We start from the raw sequence: 24198 nt of genomic DNA on the forward strand, positions 1-24198 counted from the left end.
GCCCGCATCTCCAAGACAATCCTAAGTCAAAAGAACAAAGCTGGAGGCATCACGCTACCTGACTTCAAACTATACTACAAGGCTACAGTAACCAAAACAGCATGGTACTGGTACCAAAACAGAGATATAGACCAATGGAACAGAACAGAGTCCTCAGAAATAATACCACACATCTACAGCCATCTGATCTTTGACAAACCTGAGAGAAACAAGAAATGGGGAAAGGATTCCCTATTTAATAAATGGTGCTGGGAAAATTGGCTAGCCATAAGTAGAAAGCTGAAACTGGATCCTTTCCTTACTCCTTATACGAAAATTAATTCAAGATGGATTAGAGACTTAAATGTTAGACCTAATACCATAAAAATCCTAGAGGAAAACCTAGGTAGTACCATTCAGGACATAGGCATGGGCAAAGACTTCATGTCTAAAACACCAAAAGCAACGGCAGCAGAAGCCAAAATTGACAAATGGGATCTCATTGAACTAAAGAGCTTCTGCACAGCAAAAGAAACTACCATCAGAGTGAACAGGCAACCTACAGAATGGGAGAAAATTTTTGCAATCTACTCATCTGACAAAGGGCTAATATCCAGAACCTACAGAGAACTCAAACAAATTTACAAGAAAAAAACAAACAACCCCATCAAAAAGTGGGCAAAGGATATGAACAGACATTTCTCAAAAGAAGACATTCATACAGCCAACAGACATATGAAAAAATGCTCATCATCACTGGCCATCAGAGACATGCAAATCAAAACCACAATGAGATACCATCTCACACCAGTTAGAATGGCGATCATTAAAAAGTCAGGAAACAACAGGTGCTGGAGAGGATGTGGAGAAATAGGAACACTTTTACACTGTTGGTGGGATTGTAAACTAGTTCAACCATTATGGAAAACAGTATGGCGATTCCTCAAGGATCTAGAACTAGAAGTACCATATGACCCAGCCATCCCATTACTGGGTATATACCCAAAGGATTATAAATTATGCTGCTATAAAGACACATGCACTCGTATGTTTATTGCAGCACTATTCACAATAGCAAAGACTTGGAATCAACCCAAATGTCCATCAGTGACAGATTGGATTAAGAAAATGTGGCACATATACACCATGGAATACTATGCAGCCATCAAAAAGGATGAGTTTGTGTCCTTTGTAGGGACATGGATGCAGCTGGAAACCATCATTCTTAGCAATCTATCACAAGAACAGAAAACCAAACACCGCATGTTCTCACTCATAGGTGGGAACTGAACAATGAGATCACTTGGACTCAGGAAGGGGAACATCACACACAGGGGCCTGTCATGGGGAGGGGGGAGGGGGGAGGGATTGCATTGGGAGTTATACCTGATGTAAATGACGAGTTGATGGGTGCAGCACACCAAGATGGCACAAGTATACATATGTAACAAACCTGCACGTTATGCACATGTACCCTACAACTTAAAGTATAATAATAATAAATAAATTTTAAAAATAAATAAATAAATAAATAAAGTGTATAAGCCAAAAAAAAAAAAAAAAAAAAAAAAAAACTCAGATACATGAAGCAGTAGAATCCAATTTGGAAGTCCTCTTGACCTAAGCAGTCTGGTTTCTCTTTGGTAAGTTGCCTGTTTCCGTACTATAAATGAAACAAAATAATTGCTATGTTAGTAGAGATGAATATGTGGAAGATGATTTTTTCTTTTGGGCTTATAAAACTCCAGGAGGGAAAAGATGAAAGCCAAAAGTAGAAAAAAATTCAAAGGAAACAAATTGCAATTTTAGTTTTCTAAATCAGGGGTCGGTGAACATTTTCTGTAAAAGGCCGGATATTTTAGGTTTAGTGAATATGCGGTTGGTCTCTGGCAACTGCTCACCTTTGCTGGTGTAGTGAGAAAGCAGTCATAGACAAGTAAACGAATGGGTGTAACTATGTTCCAAGAAGACTTTATTTGTGGATAATGAAATTTGTATTTCATGTAATTTTCATATCATAAAATGTTATTTTAATTTTTCCAACCATTCAAAAATGTAAAAAAAATTTTACCCACCCTGTGCTAGATCTGAGACATTTATCTCCCCACAAGTTTGTTCTGTTAGAAACTTCTTGGTTGAAAAGCAACACGCTTTCCCTTTAAAGTTTTCATAAATTTATTAAATGATGATGTTTCCCCCCACTGGTGTTTTCCTACTTTTTGTAGAATGCTCTGTGCTCTCGTAACACTTTCTAACATCTGTTGTCATCATGCATTTATTAAGCACTCACCATGAACTGAAATGCTGGGGACAGACGTCAGAGGAAAAGAAAATATTAGCAATAGAAAGTGGTACAGAAGCTCCTCTATTTATGGAATTTCAACTCGTGCACTTTCAGAGATACAAACAAAAGCATACCCTGGAGCAAAGCCCTCTGGCTCTCTCTTCACCACCAAAATATGCGTCAAGAGGTTCTGGGAGCTTTTAGTTTCTGCCCTTTTTAAAAAGAATTTCTCATTTTTCAGTCTATGGAATATTTGCTGTCTTTCTGCTAGGTGTTGAGGAATTTTGCCAGGAACCCCATCGTATGTGATAACCTCAGAGGATTTGAAAGAAGAAAGTGCTGGTAAGAAGTAGTAGAAATAAAGGCAAGATAGAAACAGTTTTTTTTTTTTTAATTGAAATAGGGCAGAAAAACTGTTGTAAGCCCTTTGGCAGGAAGAATGATTTTGAGGACAAAGATCCCATCATACAACCTGAGAGAAGCTCTGTACTTGTGTAATAATAGCAAACATTGATACAGAGCTTCTATGTGCCTGGCTGTGTTTTAAGCGATTACACGATCATATGAGTGTCCTTTTTCACTAATTTAATCACCACAAAAAAAGTGTTAATCAGCTAATGAGCTCGAGAAATGACTGATGAAACAGTGAAACTTGAATGTGGCTCTGGAATTAGCATCATAGTCCTATTTGTGTTAATTTAAGAGAAGGAAATAAATCTGGTAAGTGTACCCAGTCATGGATGGTTCCATGGGTTTGCAGCTTTTGGCATCTGCCCAACCTTAAAGTAAGAGGCAGAACAGCAATGCTATTTTGGGGTGATATTACGGATGCTAAAGCTGTTGAGGAATTCCCTGTGTTGCTTGTGGGCAGATTACCCATTTCAGAAGATTTTCAGTGTATGAAATGAAACAGGTCGAATGTAGGCAAAGATGTCAGCCAACGCATTTATCAGTAAGGAGGAGAATGAAAAGATCGACTCATACCTCACCCAGGTTGAAATCTTGAGGTTGCAAGCTTCTACCCTGTTCAAGACCTCTGGACATAGGAACAAAGTCATAAATAGCCTTTAGAGCTTAACATGTATTCAACCAAAAAGCATAGTGGACTCTGTCTGTGCTCTGCCCGGAATATCTCAGATCTTTTACCAGTTCTGTGTGCCTGTCCCATTCACCAGCTTCTGTGTAGTTTTGCTTCTAATGACCAACATCTGTGAACACTCTGTGGGGTTCTGGAGCAGTTGCCCTATATTCACAAAGAGCAGGATGTGCCTGGGAGTTTACATCACCCTGGAGGTGTCCCACAGCCCATGACTGACTGATGTGTGTGAAAATATTGAAGTCCAAATTCTTTGGCGAAGGCGGGACAAAGTTTAGATGTAATTAATACCCCAGACCTTCCCTCAGGACCAGACTGAGACAACTAGGACTTTGCTAGAAATCACACGCTTACTTGGTTTTATTCCCTTCCCTACCCTGTTATGCTCACCCCTTACCCGTTTCTCCTGGGAACAGGTTCTTAATAAATCAATTGCACATCAGTCCTTATCTTAGTATCTGCTTCTGGGGAACTCTACCTAAAGCAAGAAGCATATATATTATTAAGACAGAGAAACATTGCAAGGCTTTACCTTAATTAGCAATGAAATATTGGATGAAATAATGGACTGAATGAATTGATAGAAGCTTTGCACTACTCATGTTGTAGTTAGGGAAACAGGAAAATGATAAAACATTGAAATAATGACTATTACATTTTAGAGTTTGAAGGTCGTATAGTGAGACTGCCCACATAGTGCAGCCTTTCTGGCTGATGGTAATGTAGGTTCAGCTTATATATGGTCAGGGAAGAAGATACTACCACCTCCTGGGACAGTTGCCTTCCTTCCTCCTTCCCTCCCTTTCTTCGTTCCTTATTTCCTTCCTTCTACTTTATGGAGATAAAATTCACATGCCATACAATTCATTCATTTAAAGTGAACAATTCCTTGGTCTTTAATATATTCAAAGTTGGGCAACCACTATTAACATCAATTTCAGAACATTTTCATCACCCTGTAAAGAAAAACTGTACCCTTTAGCTATCACCCCCTCAACTCCTCAACCCCCAAGCTCTGCAGTCCTAGGCAATCCCACATCTACTCTGTGGATTTGCTTATTCTTGACATTTTGTATAAATGAAATAATATAATATTTGGTCCTTTGTGACTGGCTTCTTTCAATTAGCTTACAATTTTCGAAGTTCATCCATGTTGTATCAGTATTTCATTCCTTTTAATGGCCAAGTAATCTTTCATTGTATGGATCGATCATATTTTGTTTATTCATTCATCAGTTGGTGGGAATTTGGTTTGTTTCTACCTTTTGGCCGTTATGAATAATTCTACCATGAACATGTGTGTACAAGTTTTTGTGGACCTATGTTTTCATTTCTCTTGGCTATATACTAGAAGTAGAATTGCTAGGTCAGATACAGAAAGTTCTTTCTATATTCAGACAAACTCTGAGTCTCCTTAACTTCCACACTTGGTACTTATCCAGCTTTCTGAAGAAATATGGACAAGATTTTCTTATGCATGACATCCCCTCAAATTATTCATCATCTTTATGTACTCCTTCAACTTTCAAAGACTGAGTATCTTCTGTTCTTTCAATCATTCCACTGCAAAAATGGGACTTACAGAAATGCAAACTGATAGCTTTGAGGTTGTTACATTATCTGTTATAATGTAAAAAACAGCTTTCTTTTGTTCCAAATCTCAGACTTTCCCATCAACAACAGGGAACAAGTGGCTAAGTTATTTTGCCAAGATAAGAGAAAACAAATTATTTTCTGGGTAAGAAGGCTTTTTGATAGACTCTGCATGGATTTTCCCTTTGGAAATCAAGAGGACTAATGATTTGTGTAGTTTATATATACATTTGTAATTTCTTGACATGTTAATGTGAGAAAAAATTCTGTGCTTCTGAAAAATAAAATTTGATGGAAATCAGTTATCTTAAGAGCTTTAAAAGAAGTCACGTGTAGCATTCTTTTTATTCTTAGTCATGAAGACAATGGGGAGAAAACTTGACAAAACCACAGGAAAATGTAGCAAGTTACTTAGCAGGCTCTGGGTTGTGCTGAACTGGGCCGAATGTTATGGTCATTTCTTCTTCTGTAGCTGTGAATGGGTCTGATCCTTGCTTGTTAGTCATATACTTAGGAATATTTTCCACCTTCTTTTAACATTAAATCCAGAGCTCAGGATGGCTTCTGACATTGTCTCATGCTATCAGCATGACGTTGGACAAGTCACCTGGTCTTTCTGAGTTTCAGTTTCTGCATCGTACTATCACTGCATCAGTGGCTTTCAAACTGTGTTGCACGGGATAACAACCAAAGAATCTTACTAAAAATGTCAATGGTGTGGTGCTACAAGGGATTATGCAAGTAGGCTCTGGAGAGGTCCTCACAATCTATTTTTTTTTAATTTCAAGGCTAAATTTTATTATTTAGAATATCTTTTTTAATTATTATACTTTAAGTTCTAGGGTACATGTGCACAATGTGCAGCCTTGTTACATATGTATACTTGTGCCATGTTGGTGTGCTGCACCCATCAACTCATCAGCATCCATCAACTCGTCATTTACATCAGGTATAACTCCCAATGCCATCCCTCCCCCTACCCCCTCCCCATAATAGGCCCCGGTGTGTGATGTTCCCCTTCCCGAGTCCAAGTGATCTCATTGTTCAGTTCCCACCTATGAGTGAGAACATGCGGTGTTTGGTTTTCTGTTCTTGCAATCATTTGCTGAGAATGATGGTTTCCAGCTGCATCCATGTCCCTACAAAGGACACAAACTCATCCTTTTTGATGGCTGCATAGTATTCCATGGTGTATATGTGCCACATTTTCTTAATCCAGTCTGTCACTGATGGACATTTGGGTTGATTCCAAGTCTTTGCTATTGTGAATAGTGCCACAATGAACATACGTGTGCATGTGTCTTCATAGCAGCATGATTTATAATCCTTTGGGTATATACCCAGTACCCACCCAAGTGATGCTGATGCCCATTTTCCTGAAGACCATACCTTCAAAAACACTGACTAGGCATTTCCTTCTGGTCCCTCTTCCTCGTGTTCTGTATTCCACCGAAAGGGAGAAGAAATATTATTATCTTTCCAGGTAATATCTTTTCATCTGTGCTGTGTGCAAGGACACAAAGGAAGACAACTAAAGTTGAAATAATGAAAAAAGTCCCAGTCTGATGCTTAGATTATGATTTATTAGAATTATTTTGACTGTAACAATTTTAACCAAAAATAGGGTTTCTTAACCTTGGAACTATTGACATTTGGGAACAGATCATTCTTTGCCTTGTGTGTGGGAGGCTATCCTGTGCATTGTAGGAAGTTGAGCAGCATATCTGGCCTCCACCTACTAGATACCAGTAGCAGCTCCCCCTCCCTCCAAGTTACAGCAACCAGATATGCCTCCAGATATTGTCAAATGTGCCCTAAGGGACAAATTTGCCCCTGGCTGAGAACCACCTTCATAAGGCATGGTCCCCAAAGAAAAGAATCAAGAAATTAGGCTTGGAGCAGTTTTCTTCGGTTGGTTCTTACTGCACAGCAAGGCAAAGAAGGCCCTGCTAAACTGTTGGTGCTTGACCTTTATGTACCAAGCATTCCTGGGGGATCTGGAACTCCCTGGCTCATCCTCTCTATTTGCTGGATTAATGAGATACAGACAGTTTAAGTGACTTGGCAGGAAAAGGACATTCTGTTTTATTCTCCTCATTTTATTACACTCCTGACAACAAATTCTTAACATTTGCCTTATATGTTCTGCTCCCTATCATTATCACAAGATAGATTAGTAGGTGAGGGGGGTAGGGAAACCAATATATGTGAAATTGCTTTGAAACCTGCAGACACCAGAGTAATGCCAGGTGTCATCATTCATCCTACTCCTGAGCCTCTGAAGCCAGGAGTTTCTTGAGGTTATAAAAGTGGTTTTTTGGGGGGTGACTAGTCAAGTACTCCAAAGAACTCCAGAGTGGTCAGTTTTGATCACACAAATGGCCAATTTTTATCCAGTCTGTTAGCCTTTTAACAGCACACCATGTTGCGTGGAGACCCACTTGTGTATGAGTCTTCAACGATGGGTGGAGACCCAGGGCTCAGTTCTACTCTTCTGCTCTGGAGAACTTTCTCTTTGTTTTCTTGGGTGGTGCAAGACCTACTTCACTGAAAGAAAATGTGTTGTTAGTGTGAGAGGCACTGCTAAGTGGAAATTATTGAAGGATGAATTCCTTATGTCTGTGAAAGGTTTCTCCACCTTGGCACTCTAGACATTTGGGACCAGAACATTCTTTGTTGTGAAGGCTGTCCTGTGCAGCGCAGGATGTTTAGCAGCATCTCTGGTCTCCACCCACTGGATGCAAGTGACACCCTTTCCCTGCAGTTGTGGCAGCCAAAGATAGCTTCAGATATTGCCAAGTTTCTTCTCAGTGGCAAAATTTCCCCTGTTGAGAATCACTGGCCTAGGAGGTGTGGATGTGACACCAGCAATCTAATGAATGGGTCTGACTTGTCAAAAAGAATCTCTACCTTGAAACATACTGGAATGGCCTGCAAAGAGATTGGGGTCAACTACCATTTACATCGCAACTCCACCATTTATTAGATGTGCAAAACAAGTTAATTACCCTCATAAATAAAATTAAGATAATCATACTTTCCTTCCGGGTTGTTTTGCGGATCCAGATGTTTGCAAAGCATCTAGTTGAGCCTGTGACGTAGGTGCTTAATGAATAGTGGAATTGTTACCATTTCAAACAACAATTCTAGCACCTGCAGTGTTGGCGTTGTCATGGGAATTCTGCAGGGTTTAGACAACTGAAACACTGTGCAACTGTGCAGAAGAAAGGAGATTATGATCAGAGGAATGAAGGCAATAGACTAACATTTGATTATGGATATAAATGAAAAATCATTTCTTAATTCCCAGACGGTTATTTGGAAAGTCATAGCTGGAGAAATTGCGGCCTCTCCTTTTTGCCTAATGACCCTTTAATTGAACATATAAGAAATGTCTCTTTTTAGGTACTTTTTAAGGATACCCTCTCTGGTTGTGTGGCATAGAGTAGAAATTCTTCAGTGAAAATATCAAAATGGCAAAAACAAGATAAGCCAATAATACCAAATAGAACCTACTGTAATGGTCATTCTTTTTTCCTCACCCTTCCTTGCTTGTTTTCTTTCCCTGAATTCTCAGATTATCATATTCTTGACTCCAGTTGATGCATGTCTTTATGATATTCTTCGTACTAGGGTTTGAAGCCAAAGACAATGGTACTATGCTGTGCCAGGATGTTCTCCTCTCTCTTCTCCATCTCTCCTATGTGACCACAGCTCCAGGCACCATTTTTGGAAACACCAGGAATTCTTCCTTCACTGCTCTTCAGCCCAGCTGTCTTCAGGCTGGGGGTTGTCTCCCTAAGCTTACCTGGAAAAAAGAATGAGGACCTTCATTCTTCCTTATAATTTCTTCTATCTCTACATCCCTGGAAGGGTTAACAGGGTGGGAAGAAATTATGGCTGTAGAGCAAAATGATAATTCCTGAAATGGCATATATGTTTACAGTTGTCAGGCTGAGATTTTACCCCCAGTTTGCTGAAATTCTGCCTAATGAGATATCCTCCCTCAAAAGCACATTCGGTGTATTCATTGCTCCTGTCTGTGAGTATGGGTGAAGTCAGCCTTGTCATTGCCAATGCCAGGGCCCTAGCAGGGCTGGTAGGTTCTTCACTTACAGGAGACACATGATTTCAGATGAGGAGGGCCTTAAGCTGCTACTCCAACTCTCCTTTCTGATCCTGGACTTTGATTTCCTTAATTTCATCTCTGTAGCTCTATGAAAAAACTTTAAAAAGAGACAACTCTAAACTGTGTTCAGTCTTCATATAAACTGTGTTCAGTCTGTTTATACAATAGTGTAAATAAAGATTCTAATTAATACAGTTTGGAAAACTGTTAGGCATTGTCTAGTAAAGTTGAAGATATGCATGCCTATGACCCAGCAGTTATATTCCTGGGTTTGTACCCTATAAAAATGCATGCACATATGCACAAGGAGATATGTATAATGATGTTTAAGCAGTGTGGTTTTCAGTAGTCCAAGATTGAAAGGGACATAAATGTCCATCAACAGTTACAAAGATAAATAGTAATAAACACATATAATGAGTACTAGACAGCAATGGGAATGAACAAACAACAGCTACATACAGCAACATGAATGAGCCTTAGAAACAGAATGTTGAGCAAAAGAAGTCAGCTACAATAAAAGCATACTTACGAATCTGTTTATATAAAGTTAGGAAACAGGCAACACTAAGCTCTAATATTTATGGATGCCTGACTTCCTAAAAAGCAGTGGATTTCAACCAGGAGTGATTATGCCTTTCCCCACTCCCTGGGGGACATCTGCAATGTCTAGAGTCATCTTTGGTTACCACAATTGGTGTAGGGGGAATAATACTGGCATATAGTGGGTAGAGGCTGGGGGTGATGCGAAACATTCTGCAATGTCAGGCTCTACCACAAAGAATGATTGGTTCCCAAATGTCAAGAGTGTTGGAGTTGAGAAACCCTGCTGGAAAAAGGAAGTGAAGAAGTGAAGTCATGACAGTGTCTACCACTGGGATGGGGGAGGGAAGTACAGCCAAGGGACATGGGGGTCTAGGGTACTAGCAATATTCTAATTTTTGACCTCAGTGAAGGTTAGACAGGTGAATGTTTTGTAACAATTCATTAAGCTGCACATTATATGCTATGATTTTTCCATTTCAAAATGTTAAAAATACTCTAGGGCTCTAGAGGCTAGATTAGCAGGGCAATAGGATGGCATAGTGTGGGCACTGGGTTTGGGGGAGGGGTTACCCATCTAAGAGGATCTCATAGTAACTCTGTTAATAATGGTGGGGCTGGGCCTCCAAGAAGGGCCTGTCCTGCCATCTGAAGTGATTTTTAATACTCAGATGGGCCCTCAGCTCTTCCTACACTATGAAGTTGAATTTGCTTTCACAGATTTGGGTAAAGTTTTTCTGAAAAAAGTAATCCCCTTGCATTGGCATTAACTGTGGAAAATTTTAACTCAGCCTATAGGCAGGCAGAATAAATGCAAACAAGGATTTTAATTTAAATGCTCTGGCAGAAAGGGCAGCATTCAGTTCTGGAAATGCTGTAACGTTTAGGGACAGGAAGACGTGGAAATTCCACAGTTAGCAGGGCACATTTTCTCTTAAAGGTGATGCTAGTAGAGTAACTCATACAGATTATTTTTAAGTCCTCTCTGGGGTGAATTATAAATATCTGATAAATTTATTTTTTAAAAAAAGAAAAAAAAACTAAACAAAGAATAACATTAGCCTAGCAGGCTCTTAACCAACAAATTGGATGAACTTCGGCCTCCTCTGAAGTGAGGTTTTATGTGCTTCTTGCTCCTTTTTCTCTCCCTCCATTACCCCCAAAGGATCAAACATGCATTCTGAAACCACATGCCATGTCAATATACAGTTTAGTTGACTTAGAACAATACCTGTGCATAGTATACACTTAGAAATATTTATAAAGTGTGGAATGATAGACAATGGACACTCAGAAGGACAGTGGGAGTGGATGATGGTAAATTACTTAATGGGCAAAATGTACATTCTTCTGGTGATGGATACCCTAAAAGCTCTGACTTCATTACTACACAATCTATCCATGTAATGAAATTATACTGCTACCCCATACATTTATACAAATAAAAATGTTAAATGTAAAATATTATTTGTTGAATCATGACCAAGTGAACAAATAACATGGGAAGGATACTTGGAAGTACAGGTATGCAAATAAGAAATTTTGATTAGAGTAGTGTTTTAAATATACCCTGAAATATATTTAAATGAAATAATAATGTGTGAAATTCAAATTGTTTAAGATTGAACAGACTTCTTAGAGTTCTGCATGATCTTCTACATCCCTTCTGGAGCTTTGAGCCTTAAACAATTGGACTAAGAATTGAAGGAGGTGGATGATTCATTCCAAGGTGATTTAAGAGTCTTGCAGCATGAACTGATCATTTCTTTAAGTGCTTTGCCCAATCTCACAAAACTCTTCAAACACAGAGAAAAAACAACCCTATTGCACTTGAACATTTTACTCCAACTTAGCTATGACACTTTAGCAATAAATAATGCTAGAAGGCAGAAGTCATTCCTAAAATGTAAGTACACAGTGTGGGGATGATGGAGTATTTTTGGCTTACAAGAATGTCATTTAGTGACTTACTACATTTTTCAAAGAAAGAATACAAACCAAATCTAGGATGACCCAGTTTTAAGAGGTGACTTACTCAGGGGTAATGATCAAAAGGCTATGGTTAAGGTTTTAAAGACCCAGGGATTCACCTTGTGTTGTTTAAATAGATTAATAATTAAATAGTGTTTGTAGGGAAAGGGATTTTTAGCTTCAGGGGCTTAAAGGCAAGTGTGACAGAAGAAAAAGTTCTAAGGCTGGAGTGTTCATCTTTCTGAATAGACCACAGTGAAGTGAAAGTCCCTAAACTGGGGCTTATCTAGGCCATTGAATTACATCTGTATACACATGCCCCCATCAGGCTGCCCTGGCTGCAGTTCTCTGAAAGATGCCAGATGGTGAAGCTCAAGCTGGTTCTCTGTCTTATTCTAAGGGTCTTTGATGACTTTCCTCTAAAGGTTGCTTTTAGCAGCAGAACAGAGTGAAAGTAGAGGGAACTTCAGTGTGTCATTTTTCCAGCTCTGCCTGGACATGTCGCAGAGCAGGGAAGGCCTCCAAGATGAATGGGCATGCTCATTTCTCTCACAAAGCAGAAGAAAGGAGACTTGGGTAGGTCAGACCGCGGGAGAACGAGAGACTTGGGCAAATAGTGCGGGAGAACGAGAGACTTGGGCAAATAGTTCAATTGACTTTCTCATAAGACAGGCAACACTGGAAGTTCCTGGGTTTGGCAAGGGATTGATTTTAAATTTATTTTTATTTTTTATGTTTGCAGTATAAAATACACATAGTGAAGGGTGTAAATTATACTAGTCTGAACTGTACTGCTCAGTGAAAGTTTACATATGGGTGTACTCCAGTAGCTGCCATACAGATCAAGATATAGATCATTTCCAGCACCCTAGAAGGTTCCCTTGTACCACCTTCCTAGTCAATACCACCTTCCCCCTTTGGTAACCACTATTATGACACCTATCACCATGGATTCCATTTGCCTATTGTACTTAAATATTTGAATTTCAGTTGCAGAATAAATAAGTGAAATCTTACAGTATGTACACTTGTGTCTGGTTTCTTTTTCCCAACATAATGTTTGTGAGATTAATTCATTTGTTCTGTGCATCAGTAGCATTTTCCTTTTTATTGCTGAGTAGTATTCCATCATGTGCACAGACTATAGTTGGTTTGTCATGCACCAGTTGGTGTACATTGGGATCGCTTTTATTTGGGGCAATTATGCCTCAAGACAGTATGAACATTCTTGTATATGATGAGATTATTGTACTCTATATATCTAGGGGTGGAATTTGCTGGATCAGAGGATAGGCCTATGATTGAGTTTAGCAGATATAACCATACAGTTTTCCAAGTGGATAAACCATCATGGGACTATCTAATGGTAGATTCCTCAGGTCACTTGCACCTCTGGCTTCACATTCCCACTGCTAATTACAATTATGCTGCGAATTGTTTTAAAATGTTACATGGTTCATTCAACTAAATTGTAAGGGCTGAAATTCAGGGGCCACATCCAACTTTCCTCCCTCCTCCTCTTACACAGAGCAAGTGGAGAGTCATTCAGCTGGTTCAGTACAGTGGGACCCTGACAAATTGGCACAAGCTACCCCCAAACACATCTTCCACTTCGTAGCCACCCCTCTGGGGCTTGCATTGATTGATTTCATGAATCTGGAGTCTCTACTCTGGCCCCAGGCCTGGCTTTTGTCTGGGTTCAACTTGTGGGAGGCTGGACGTAAATTACAGAATGACAAGGCTGTGGAGGGAACTCTGTGATCTTCTCCAAGGTGTTTTAAAGTACAGGTTTCCATGAGGCAATTTCAGAGCAGAGACCAGTTTTAAGGGTTATTATGAACCTACAGGATGTGTCCTGCAAGCCCCTCCTGGAACTCGGTTAGCCCTAGGTGACCAGCATCCCTCACAGCCTTGTCCCCTCAGCAGTTCCCCTGGGTAGCATGACTTGGTTCCTGTCAGTCCTGCCCTCTCCAAGGGTCCCCGCATTTGAGACTGTAACAGAAGAAGGCTTTCTAGAAAGGGAAACTCTGCCCTCCCAGGAGAAGGCTCTGAATCTCCTTCCACTGTCAGGCCCACACCTCCTTCAAAGTTAGTGAAAGTCTCTCTTTCTTGGAAACCCAAGTTCTCCCTCTCACTGGCATTGAAGGGTTTGGCAGTCCCCGCCTCAGCAGCCGGGGTCCCACGGGTCCGGGGAGGGTAGGGTAGCAGGAGGCAGGCGTGCCGGCCGGCCTGACACCTGTCGTGGGCGCGTTCGGCCTCCGCAACCCCCCAACAGCTGTCAGCGGTGGCTGCCGCAGGGACCAGCCAGGAGCGGAAGGAATTAAACGCCCGCCCATCGCATCAGACTCGGCCGCTCCCTCCTCCTCCTCCTCTTCCCCCTCCCACTTTGCGCCGCCTTCTCCAGGTCCCCACCGGCTCTGCGGCGGGACGCTGTGTCAGGGGCGCTTCGCATAGCACTCGGCACGCACGGAGCAGGGCTCTCGCCCCGGGGCTGCCCCGGGATGGCAGTGAAGTACGGGGAACTCAGAGAGACACCGTGACCCCAGGCTGAGCCCAAGGCGTGCCACTCCTCCCGGAGGCAACATGGGGCACCCGGTGTACCGCGGCGAGAAGCCCCAGCTGCACTACGCGGTGAGTGTCCTGACGCATGCAGAAGACACAGGGGGCGCCACTGGGCCGCCCCAGGTGGGGACTGCGAGGGGCGATGGTAGTCGGGGCTCCCCGCAGGTCCACGCAGGTCCACAGCTGAGGGGGTGGCGGGTGGTCGGGTACGTCACCCCGAAGTGCCACCTGCTCACTCAGTGGCGCTTCCTGAAATCTTTTAGAAGGTACGGGGAGCCCCAACCCTGGATTCAGTGTTTCTTTGCCCCAACGCTGTGGTCACTGCATCCGGGACCGGGGCTGGACTCTGCCACCGCCCCGCTGACAAAGGCTGACAAATGGGGTTCCTGGGGTTAGGCCTAGGTCGCTCATTCAGCCTTCAGTGAGATACGTTGAAAGGACGAGAATAAGACTGGACAGGAGGCAGGGCTGCTTCATGATCTCAGTGTGTGGCGAGTGGACTTGCAAAAGAAATGCTGCCGGGAGCATTGGGGTGCAGCCGTTTCACTCCTTGGAAAGGGAGTGCATTTCCCTCTTATTTTGTGACGGGACAGAATGTTGCACATTATCATTAATGTTGCACGCTAATACAAGAAAATACCAGGGGCTGTTCTGTCATACCTTCTCCCTCCCTTATGGTGTCTTCTGTTCTCCCTGTTGATACAAAGATTTACTGGGGACCTACTGTGTGCCAGGGACTGCGCTAGGTGCTGCAGGTACTGCAGGAAATACAACAGAGAGAAAACTCATGGGATTTGCCTTCTTTGAAGGAGTCAAGATTTCAAGGTTAACGACCGACAAATCCAGATACTAGATTGAGTATATTTTTGAGAGAGAGAAAAGAAAGGAAAGAAGGCAAAAAGGAAAGTTGTTTCCGAGGAATGACTACTACTTCTAAAAATTTGAAATGCCCCCTCCAGGAAGGGGGCAGAGAGAAGGTTTACCTTACTCCAGTCTTCAGACATTGATTTTCCACTTGTGAGATGTGTCGTTTTGAGATGAGACACTGCAGTTGTTCTGTCATCTGCTAATTTACTGAGTTTTCCTTGAATTGATTTGCACTGTTGAGACTGGACGTTCTGACTGCCAACTTTAAAAATTGGAGAGAAGCAGGCAGAAAGTTGACAAGAATCATTAATATTTATAATAAGGCAAAGACAGTTAACTGTCTGGAATTTGTGTCTTCCAAAATCCAGTCCCCAACATAAAAAAAAAAGAAAATGTTTTGTTTTTTTTTTTTTTGAAAAAAGGAGTCAAGGTGGACAGGGGTGGTGGACTTGGGCATCCTGGAGCTGCTCCAGTTGGTTCCTGGTGTCACCTGGGGGCTCCTGGATTAATTGCAGGGTCATTGGGCAAGTTGCATACCTCGTACACTTCACTTTCCTCCACTGGAAAAATGAAGGCCTGAATTAGGAAATTGTTAAGATACCTTCCCAGGCAAACGTTCCAGGAACCTGTGATAGCTCTTTCTTTGGTTTTTCTATAGTTACTTGCCTTGAAACACCAAATGAGATACTTGTAAGTTACTAATGCTCGTTCTTATGTCTTGGAGACACTAGTGGCTCAGTGGTGATTTGCCTTTTAAAGTGGTTTAAAGGATAACCACTTTTCAACAGAGGTTGCTTTGCACTGAAAGAGGTAGAGTCTGTGCTCATTGTGCCCATTCAACATCTCCACCCCACTACCTTTTCCAGATTTTGAACTGTGTGTTGGTACCCTTTGATTCATGATCTGAGGTCTTTTCCATTTACAAGAGTAGGGGTGGGGGAGGAAAGGTGAGAATGGGCTCCTTAAATTTAAAACAATCTATTCATTCAATGAATGGTTATTGCCTCAATTATGTAAATGTATTACAAAAATATTTTAAAATTATGATTTTAATTCAGCTGTCTCATTTTTCTAAAATCATAAACTGAAGAGTCACGCCGATGCTAATGTCCCCTTTGGGGCTCTGAAGACTGCTGATGAATTAGCCCTTTATTCCAGTGCAGATTATCATGTATGTATATTCTGATTTAAGACTATAAAAAGGAAGATTCCAGAGGGAATTTATTGGGATTCCAGGTTGGAATAAGTCACCCGGGCTCTCTGAAGTTTCCTATGCATACTTTAGGATGATAAAGCAGCAGCTCTGAATCAGTCACGTGTCCAGAGAATGTTCTTTATTAAGTGTGACCCATTGTTTTTCATATTAGTATAACCCTTGGTGGTATAATATCTATTCTAACGCTGCACTTTTGTTTACTTCCCTCATTTGGGTTTTGATAATTCCAGAGCTTGTTTTGCCTTTTAGCACAAATATTCCACTTACTTTGCTCAACATGGTTTTGTCCCACTGTGCATTTTCCTGTGATCTTGGGTTTTTTGGGGTCTGTCTTCCTTGACATGAATGACCCTCCATGTGTCCCTAATACCTCCTGCCTCCTCTGAAATATAATTCAGGGATAAGTATCTAATGGTCCCTTCAGTGCTTTTTAATTTGTCCAAGGTGAGACTGCATATAAGAGGTCAGTGGCTCACATTTGATTCATTCAATAAACATTTGTTGAATGCCTATCGTATTCCAGGTATTTGGTCAATTTTCCAAAGAGACAATTAGATAGTGAAAATGTTAGGAGTTGCTACGGATATCTCACTCATCTTTTTAAATGGTCATAATGGTCACAGAAAGCAAAATGTAATTAACTAGACAAGAACATCCTCCATTTATATAATCAGACATTTTCAAAGTATAGTACAGCTGTCTTCTTGCTTTATCATCACACACAGAAAAAATGTGTGTTAGCAGCTAATGTTGTCCTCAAAAAATTTCCTCCCACAGTTTTCCCACATTCAGGTTATGGTGACTCCGTCCTTCCAGCTGGGTGTTGTCCTTGATGCCTTTTGGTGACTGAATCAGATTTACATTTTCAGAAGCCTGCCATGATCCCAGCATGGAGTCAGGATGAGGAGGAGCTAGAGTGCATCCTGGTATTTGGGCCTGGGAGAGATTCGAGAAGATGACTGATGCTAGGGTGGCAGTTGGGCAGGAGGTTGAGAGCAGTTGGTGTATTGGAGAGATGCTTAGAACATAGAACCCATCAGACTTAGTTTGGATGGGATAAAGAAGTGATAGAGTATGAAGGATGAGGATGACATGAATGAATCAATGACTTTCTGGCAGCACTTCTAGAGAAGCTCTAGAAGTTTATATAATAATCAAATAATCATAATAATATTTCCCTCATTATTGTCTTATACAGATTGCAAAATATCTGAACACAGTCTAGGTCAATTTCAGTCTCGAATCCAATTGCTGCCTTATGCAGGTTTTCTATTTCCTGATTGAAGAAATCTAAGCTCAGAGCAGTAGAATTCAAGGTAGCACATGTGTCGCTGCTGACAGAACTGAAAGCTTTAACCAGGTGCCCTGATCCTGTAGTGCTTTTCTGAGTCATTTAGACAATCAGGATAGTCAAACCTAATCATCCCTCTGCAATCCACTTTGCCACAGTAATAAACCAACAACCAAATGTTGGACCTTCAGTGACTTCATGTGACTATCTATATTGTCAAATTGCCATGGCCAAATAGCTCTTTAATTTGACTAGTGTAGACAAAAACTAAAAATTTAAGTATCCATTAAGTTCAATGCCATATCTTTATGTCTTTCTGAAAGACATTAAAAAAAATCTGGATTAAAAGCTTGGCCTGGTGACTTACTGGGGACCTTAGAAGGCTCAAGCTTTTCTCTCCTGGTGCCCCAACCTGTCTTAACCCTCAAGTGGGGCAGAGAGAAGCAAATCAATGTCCATTATACAGTCACCATCAGGAATCCCTGGACTGACATCATTCACTTCTCTCTCACTGGCAGGTTGAAAACTTGCTGGGAGTAGTACTATGTGTGTCTTGTCCCTGCTGTCACCTGGGCACCTAGCAGAGTGCTGAAAGCATAGTAGGTGCTCAGTAGATATGTGTTGAATGACTTCATGAATCTAGTAGTTGAGAGCTAGTTTTTGAGGTCCTAAGCTGCTCATTCTCCTCCCTTGTACTGGTCTAGTCTGAGCTCCTCTGCTGCTGATGTCACTTCCTGTTTGGTGCGGGTCACCACACCATCTGTGCTTTTGACCGCAGCCTTGTAATCAGATGCTGACTGTGCCCTTGCTCCAGTTAACCCCTTCCTAAGGAACTCACCAGAAGTGCCAAGCTGCTTACCCTGACAGAGAACCTGTTTTCACATAGAATGGTTAAGGTCTTATTATGAAAGTTTCCAAGTTTGTTTTCTGTGAACATTCAATTTTCAAAGACTTTGAAGTCATTAAGTTTGCTTAATAATTGAGTGGTATTGAATACTCTAGTAATTCTGAAGATGCCCAGAACTGGGCGCCGTTGCAGGCCTGTGCTGATATGAATCAGTTATCATCCATCAGTGCTAACAGTGTAGACATCTTAGGAAACTCAGCAGAACTTATACTGACCTGTGGCATGGCCCAGAACTTACTTTTATAAAACCATTTTTATATCACTCTGCTTGTCATTTGTCTCCTCATAAAAGCAAAATTTTTTCAACTTACAAATAAGTGAGAGATTATTTAATCCTCTGAATTAACACCTCTACTAATCGTAGATACCTTTTCTACTCCCACCCCCAACCCAGCATGCTTACTTTTCTACTGCATGCAGACATTTTCCTGGATGAGGCCTCTTTGGTGTAGAAGCCCCATCATCTTAGGAAGCTACATCTCCCCTCCTTCAAACCACTCATGAAGTACCACTACTAATTGATAAAGAATCATATTCCTGTTGGATGTTGCACAGCAGACATATCTGCCAATCATTTGAAAACAAGTACCACTCTTTGCCTGGTCCTTTCTGGTGATGAACTTTTATTATTTACTTTTCCTGTTCCCACACTGTGATAACCCTGGACCATACACACTTGACTCTCAACTTGGTTGTGAAGTTATTGTCCAGTCATACAAAGTCTTCACTGGGTTCTTGATTCCTCACTTCCCTGTCACCTGTTTCATTCTCAGACTTTCCCATCTCAGTGAATGGTTGGCTATCCCTATGGCCAGTGCAATCTTTTTAAAAGTAGTGAAATAGTGACATTTCAGTGCTTAAGCTCTTTGGTTGGTTTCTATTCCACTTAGAATAACAGCTTCATCCATGACCTTGACCTTCCAAGTGCTCCTTACATGATCTTCCCTGCCTCATACCACACCCCACTCCACAAGCTTATCATTGCCTGGCTACATCTGTGCCCTTTCTGTTCCTCAGATGTGACCAATTCTTTTCTGCCCCAAGCCTTTGTACTTGCTGTCCCTTCTGCCTGGAATGTCCTCTGTGTGGTAGACTATTTTTTACATCCTTCAAATTGCAGGAAAATGTCACCTTTCCTGACTGCTTTCTCTGAAGTGTTTTCTGAGCCCACTCAGTTACCCTGGATCACACTAGCCACCTCCCTCATTGTTCACATCACCACTTGGTATTATGTTATATATTCATTGTTTGTCTGTCTCCTCTGACTAGTGTGTAAGTTTATTCAGGGCAAAGACCCAATGATCCTTTCCCACTGTCTTTCCACTGCCTAGAGCAGGTCCTGGCACAGGGTAGGCACACAATAAATATTTATGAGAACATGAATCTGGCTGTCTGTGTATTTTTCCGTAGGTTATGCTAGGAGTTTCCAAACTTAACCCTTTATTAGTTGATGTCTGAGGTCTGAGGGAGAGACAAGACTAAAAATTAGCTTTAGGGTTTCACTGAATTCTTACTAAATGAGAATCTCTAAGGACCAGACTTGGAATCAATCCTTTGAAAAAGCTTTGGGGGTGGTTCCAATATCAGGTGTGTTTGGCAAACACTGATTAATTTACACGGTGAACCACTTACTACTCAAGTAGTCAAGCAGCCCCTATAAAATGTAGGATCAGCAGCAAAGTAGATTCAGAAAGTGCAATACAATACTTTACCTCAGCTGACTCTGAGATAATCTAGTACAAGTTTTCAGAGAGGTCCTTTGTTTTACCACCTAGTGTTCATTTCAGCCAAACTCTCTAATGATACAAAAGGTATAGAAATACTTCCTCTATGTAATGTCGTCTGGCAATATGTCCCTCAGTATCCATATTCTAGGTAAAATCGACCAGTGGTTCTGAACCAGAGGGACCTTGGGCAATGTCTGGAGGCATTTTTGGTTATCATAACTGGCAGGGATTGCCACTGGCATATATTAAGTAGAGACCCGACATGTTCCTGAACATCCTACAAAGCACAATACAACCCAACAAGGAGTTGTCCAGCCTCAAATGTCAATAGTGCTGAGATAGAGAAACCCTGACTTAATTGCATCTCAGTAGACATCAAAATCTTAAATGTTTTTGAGAACAATTTTGTATGGCACTTTCTAAAATACATTATTCGTAGTTTCTTGGGTTTTGAGAGATAGAGGTGAGAAAATATGAGTGAGCTTCTCTGGCTGTGAGTCACGGCTATGAACAGTGTGTTTCATACTGTGTGGGGATTACTCTGGAGAGGGTGTTGGTGGTCCTTCCAGAAGCCTCAGCATCTTGGGCTTTTTGTTTCTTCACTCCTCAATGCCGATGCCCTTCCTAATCTTGGGTTAAAAAATGTTTACTGTCTTCTCTCTCATGTCAGACATTAGCTAACTTCTTCCTTTATGACCTTCTAACAGTCTTGCCTAATTTGCCACCTCTATTCTGATTTAGCCAGAATACCCGTTTAACAAATGTGTTAGTCGTGGGCCTAAAATTAGAAGTTATAATCTCCAAATGGGGATGTGTGGAGTGCTCAGCAGCCTTAGTGTGTGGATGTGGGATCTGCATCTGTATGAAAGTGAGAAACTAGAGTGCCTGCTTCTGTCCCTACTCCTTGAGGATAATGAGGTGGACTGGCCTGCTCTGGGGGAAAGGGAAGAGGTGCTGAAAGAAAAGCCAAAGGAAAGAGGGAGGGAAACTGCGACTCCCAGTGTTTTTCTCTCAATCCCATCAGGGTTCAAAATCTCCGGAGCAGCCCAGGGTGGCAGGTGGGTTTGTGGCCTACCTATTCTCCTTCAATTGAATTGCAGAGCCCTTTCTTAACTCCTGCCCATGTCACTGAATGTCCATTAGCATGGTCTGTTTTAGATTGTGAGTTACGAGTTGATGGGGAGGGTGGGGATAGATTTAAAGGTCTTGGGTGCTTGCCAAATTTTGGACTGAGACCACTGTTTACAAACACAGTTAATTAATCTAATATCTTTTAATGTACATTCTGTTCTCAAGTTTTCTCATTCTAACCTTATTTTCAAAAGACCAATTTTTCTGATTTATTTTATTCTTAAATATACCCTGAATACTTAAAAACTTAAAGGTAGAGCCAGTGATGCAACAAGGACTCCCACCAGTCATTATGTGGTACGGCTTTCACTATCTTTGTGGTGACTACTTGGATGTGAATATGGGATACTTTTCAATACAAGAAACATATACAAAATATAAGCCAAATTTTTTTTTCATTCAAATACAGTTACTGAGGACTCTTCCACTTCCAATTTCCTTGAAAGATGCCATGACCCTTTCAAATGAAAACCTGTCAGGCTTTTTCTCCTCTTCTTTTTGGATACTTGTCATTTTCTTAGAACTTTTCTAACATGAAAAATCTTATAGTAAAATTTGAGTGTTTGGGATGTCAGCTAAATTAGATTTCTGAAATAACAATTTTAGAAGAATTTGGAGTTGTGGCTTTAGGGAAAAGTTGCCATGGCAACAGCAACAGAAGTAGTTTAGATGAATAAACTTTTAACATATTTTTGAATGACCCCTTTCTACAGTTGACCAAAATATCTGGCAAAGAAATGTATAAGCCAGTCCAAGTGCAATACAGAGGCTAAAAGCATCTCACCAGCTTGTGGAGCACGTGGGCTCCATATTTGCCAAGCATCTCTGTGCCAGGTGTGTGCCTCTCCACATAGGCACAATTCCCTGGACATTGCTCTAGGTTCCTAGCTTGATGATGCCATATTAATTAGACGCACAGAGGCATAATAGTTTAGCAAGGGTATGGAACATTGAATTTGCTAGAATAATTTGAAAATGGTAACATAACACATAGTATTATTTCTGTGGGTATCTATGCACATGACTTTCAACAGTTCCATTCATGTTAAGATGCCATTTTGATGGTCTGAGCAAAATGTAAAGCATGGTCTTAACTTTTATCTCAAAAGTTAAGGCATCCTCCCACATTAGCTACTGATTCACAGTCAAGAGCTTTGTGTTGATCAGGATCCAAACAGGAAACAGATAAATCACTCAAAAGGCTTAATTTGAGGAATGAACTATGCCAGTGTGTTGACAGGTTTAAGGGAACCAACGGTGAGTGGTGGAGCGCCCAGCAATTAGCAACACTGAGAAGCTGTTACCAGGGAGGGACCAGTGTTACCAGAGCCCACTGACTTGCAGCCTTGGCTGGAAGGGACGCTGGCAATGTGCCCAGAGAAGACTCCAGCAAGGGCAAAATATGGAGAAGCAGGGATAGACTGAAACAGTAAATACTCTGACTTCTTGGTCTCCCTATTCTCCATCTCCTTCTGGGCCCAAACCCAGCCAACCCAGTAAGACCAGCACAGAGAAGGGCAGAACATTTTATTTCCTGTTTTTGTTGAGGGCTGGGGGGATTGGTGTTGACAAACACAAAATATCATTGCAAGCATTTTCAGTCTTGTTTGGGGTTTGCTTACATTTATGAAAGATCTTAAATTCCTGAGTATAATAGAAGACTCCCAAATTGCTTCAAATGTCTCTTTCTTCCACACTGTAGATTATTTTAACTACCACATTTAAGGTATTCAGGTGCCATGCCAGCTCTATCCATACGTGGTGTGCTTGCTTTTAAGGATTTTTATATCACAAACCTATTGAGGCATTTAGTAGAGTGTGATATATTCTACATATATTTTGTCATTAATCTAATATTGGAAAGTTCATTAAAGTGCCCTGGTCTAAATGTATTAGTATTTATTAATATAATTCAAAATATGTAAATGTATTAATATAGACTACAATTAGATTTTTTTTCCCTCTAAGCCCATTAGGATAGTCTAATGTAATTTACTTGCCAAACAAAGAAAAAGGAAGATTTGGTTTGGCTCTTTTTCTGGTTGATGGGTAAAGGGTTTTAACCCTTAAAGTTGCACATCAACTCAAAGGGTCTAACCTGTGCTTGACTGAAAGGCAATTTTCATTTATCTCTGCTGGTCAAGGAATTGTTGCAGCTAAGCATTGCAGTTTAACCACCCTGTACCCCAGTAAATTTCAGCAGAGAGAAAACTCTCATTTCAACCTTGACTGCAGAAAGTACCTCTTATTCTTAAGTACCTCTTATTAAGAAAGTACCTCTTATTCTTAAGGACTCAGAAGACCTCCTTGAGTCTTCTGTGTACCCACTTTCATAAATATCCATCCTACTTGTTTGGAGACCATATTCACAACAGAACCAGAAAATCCAAAGGGGCAGAGACCAGAACCAGGGACTATATTGTGTGTGACTCAATGCTTGGCCATTTATAGCATGTGCCTGATGTTTAGTATGTACTTGAGTGTCAATGAAATTAATCAGTGATTTAAAGCTCTCAGAAATATTTAGTCTGACTTAGAATAATAATAATAATAGCCAATATTTATTGAATACTTTCTATGAGTCCTGCTTATTCTACATATACTATCTCACTTAATCCTTAAAATAACCCTGTGAGATATGTCCTATTATCCTCATTTAAAAGATGAGGAAACCAAAGCATTGACCTTATGTCTGTTTCAGGCCCACACAGCTAGTATATAGTGGGGCTGGGATTTAAATCCTTGTCTCTTAATTTGACTGCCAAGTCTCATGCTTGAACCACTGTGCAATGGGTGATTGTTGACATGCCATTGGCTTAAGATGATACCTTTGAGGTAATACTTTTTAAAGCCTTTCATTTTGTAATAATTGAAGACTTCTAAGAACTTGCAAAAATAGTAC

General features: G+C 40.9%; 1 protein-coding gene across 3 annotated transcripts in view; it reads left to right on the forward strand.

Annotated features, from left to right (window-relative positions):
- LOC105478119 (Rho GTPase activating protein 6) overlaps positions 1–24198 on the forward strand; it is a 542515-nt gene that overhangs the window by 233498 nt on the left and 284819 nt on the right. The window contains exon 1 of one of the 3 annotated variants that reach the window (XM_071088688.1): positions 10219–14226. The exons of the other annotated variants lie outside the window; for them this stretch is intronic. Coding sequence (XP_070944789.1) covers positions 14179–14226 — 48 coding nt within the window. The 5' untranslated portion in view covers positions 10219–14178. Of the gene's footprint in view, positions 1–10218; positions 14227–24198 lie in introns of those variants that run through there. 3 annotated transcript variants of the gene reach the window in all.

Source organism: Macaca nemestrina, chromosome X, assembly GCF_043159975.1.
Source record: "Macaca nemestrina isolate mMacNem1 chromosome X, mMacNem.hap1, whole genome shotgun sequence".
Taxonomy (NCBI): Eukaryota; Metazoa; Chordata; class Mammalia; order Primates; family Cercopithecidae; genus Macaca; species Macaca nemestrina.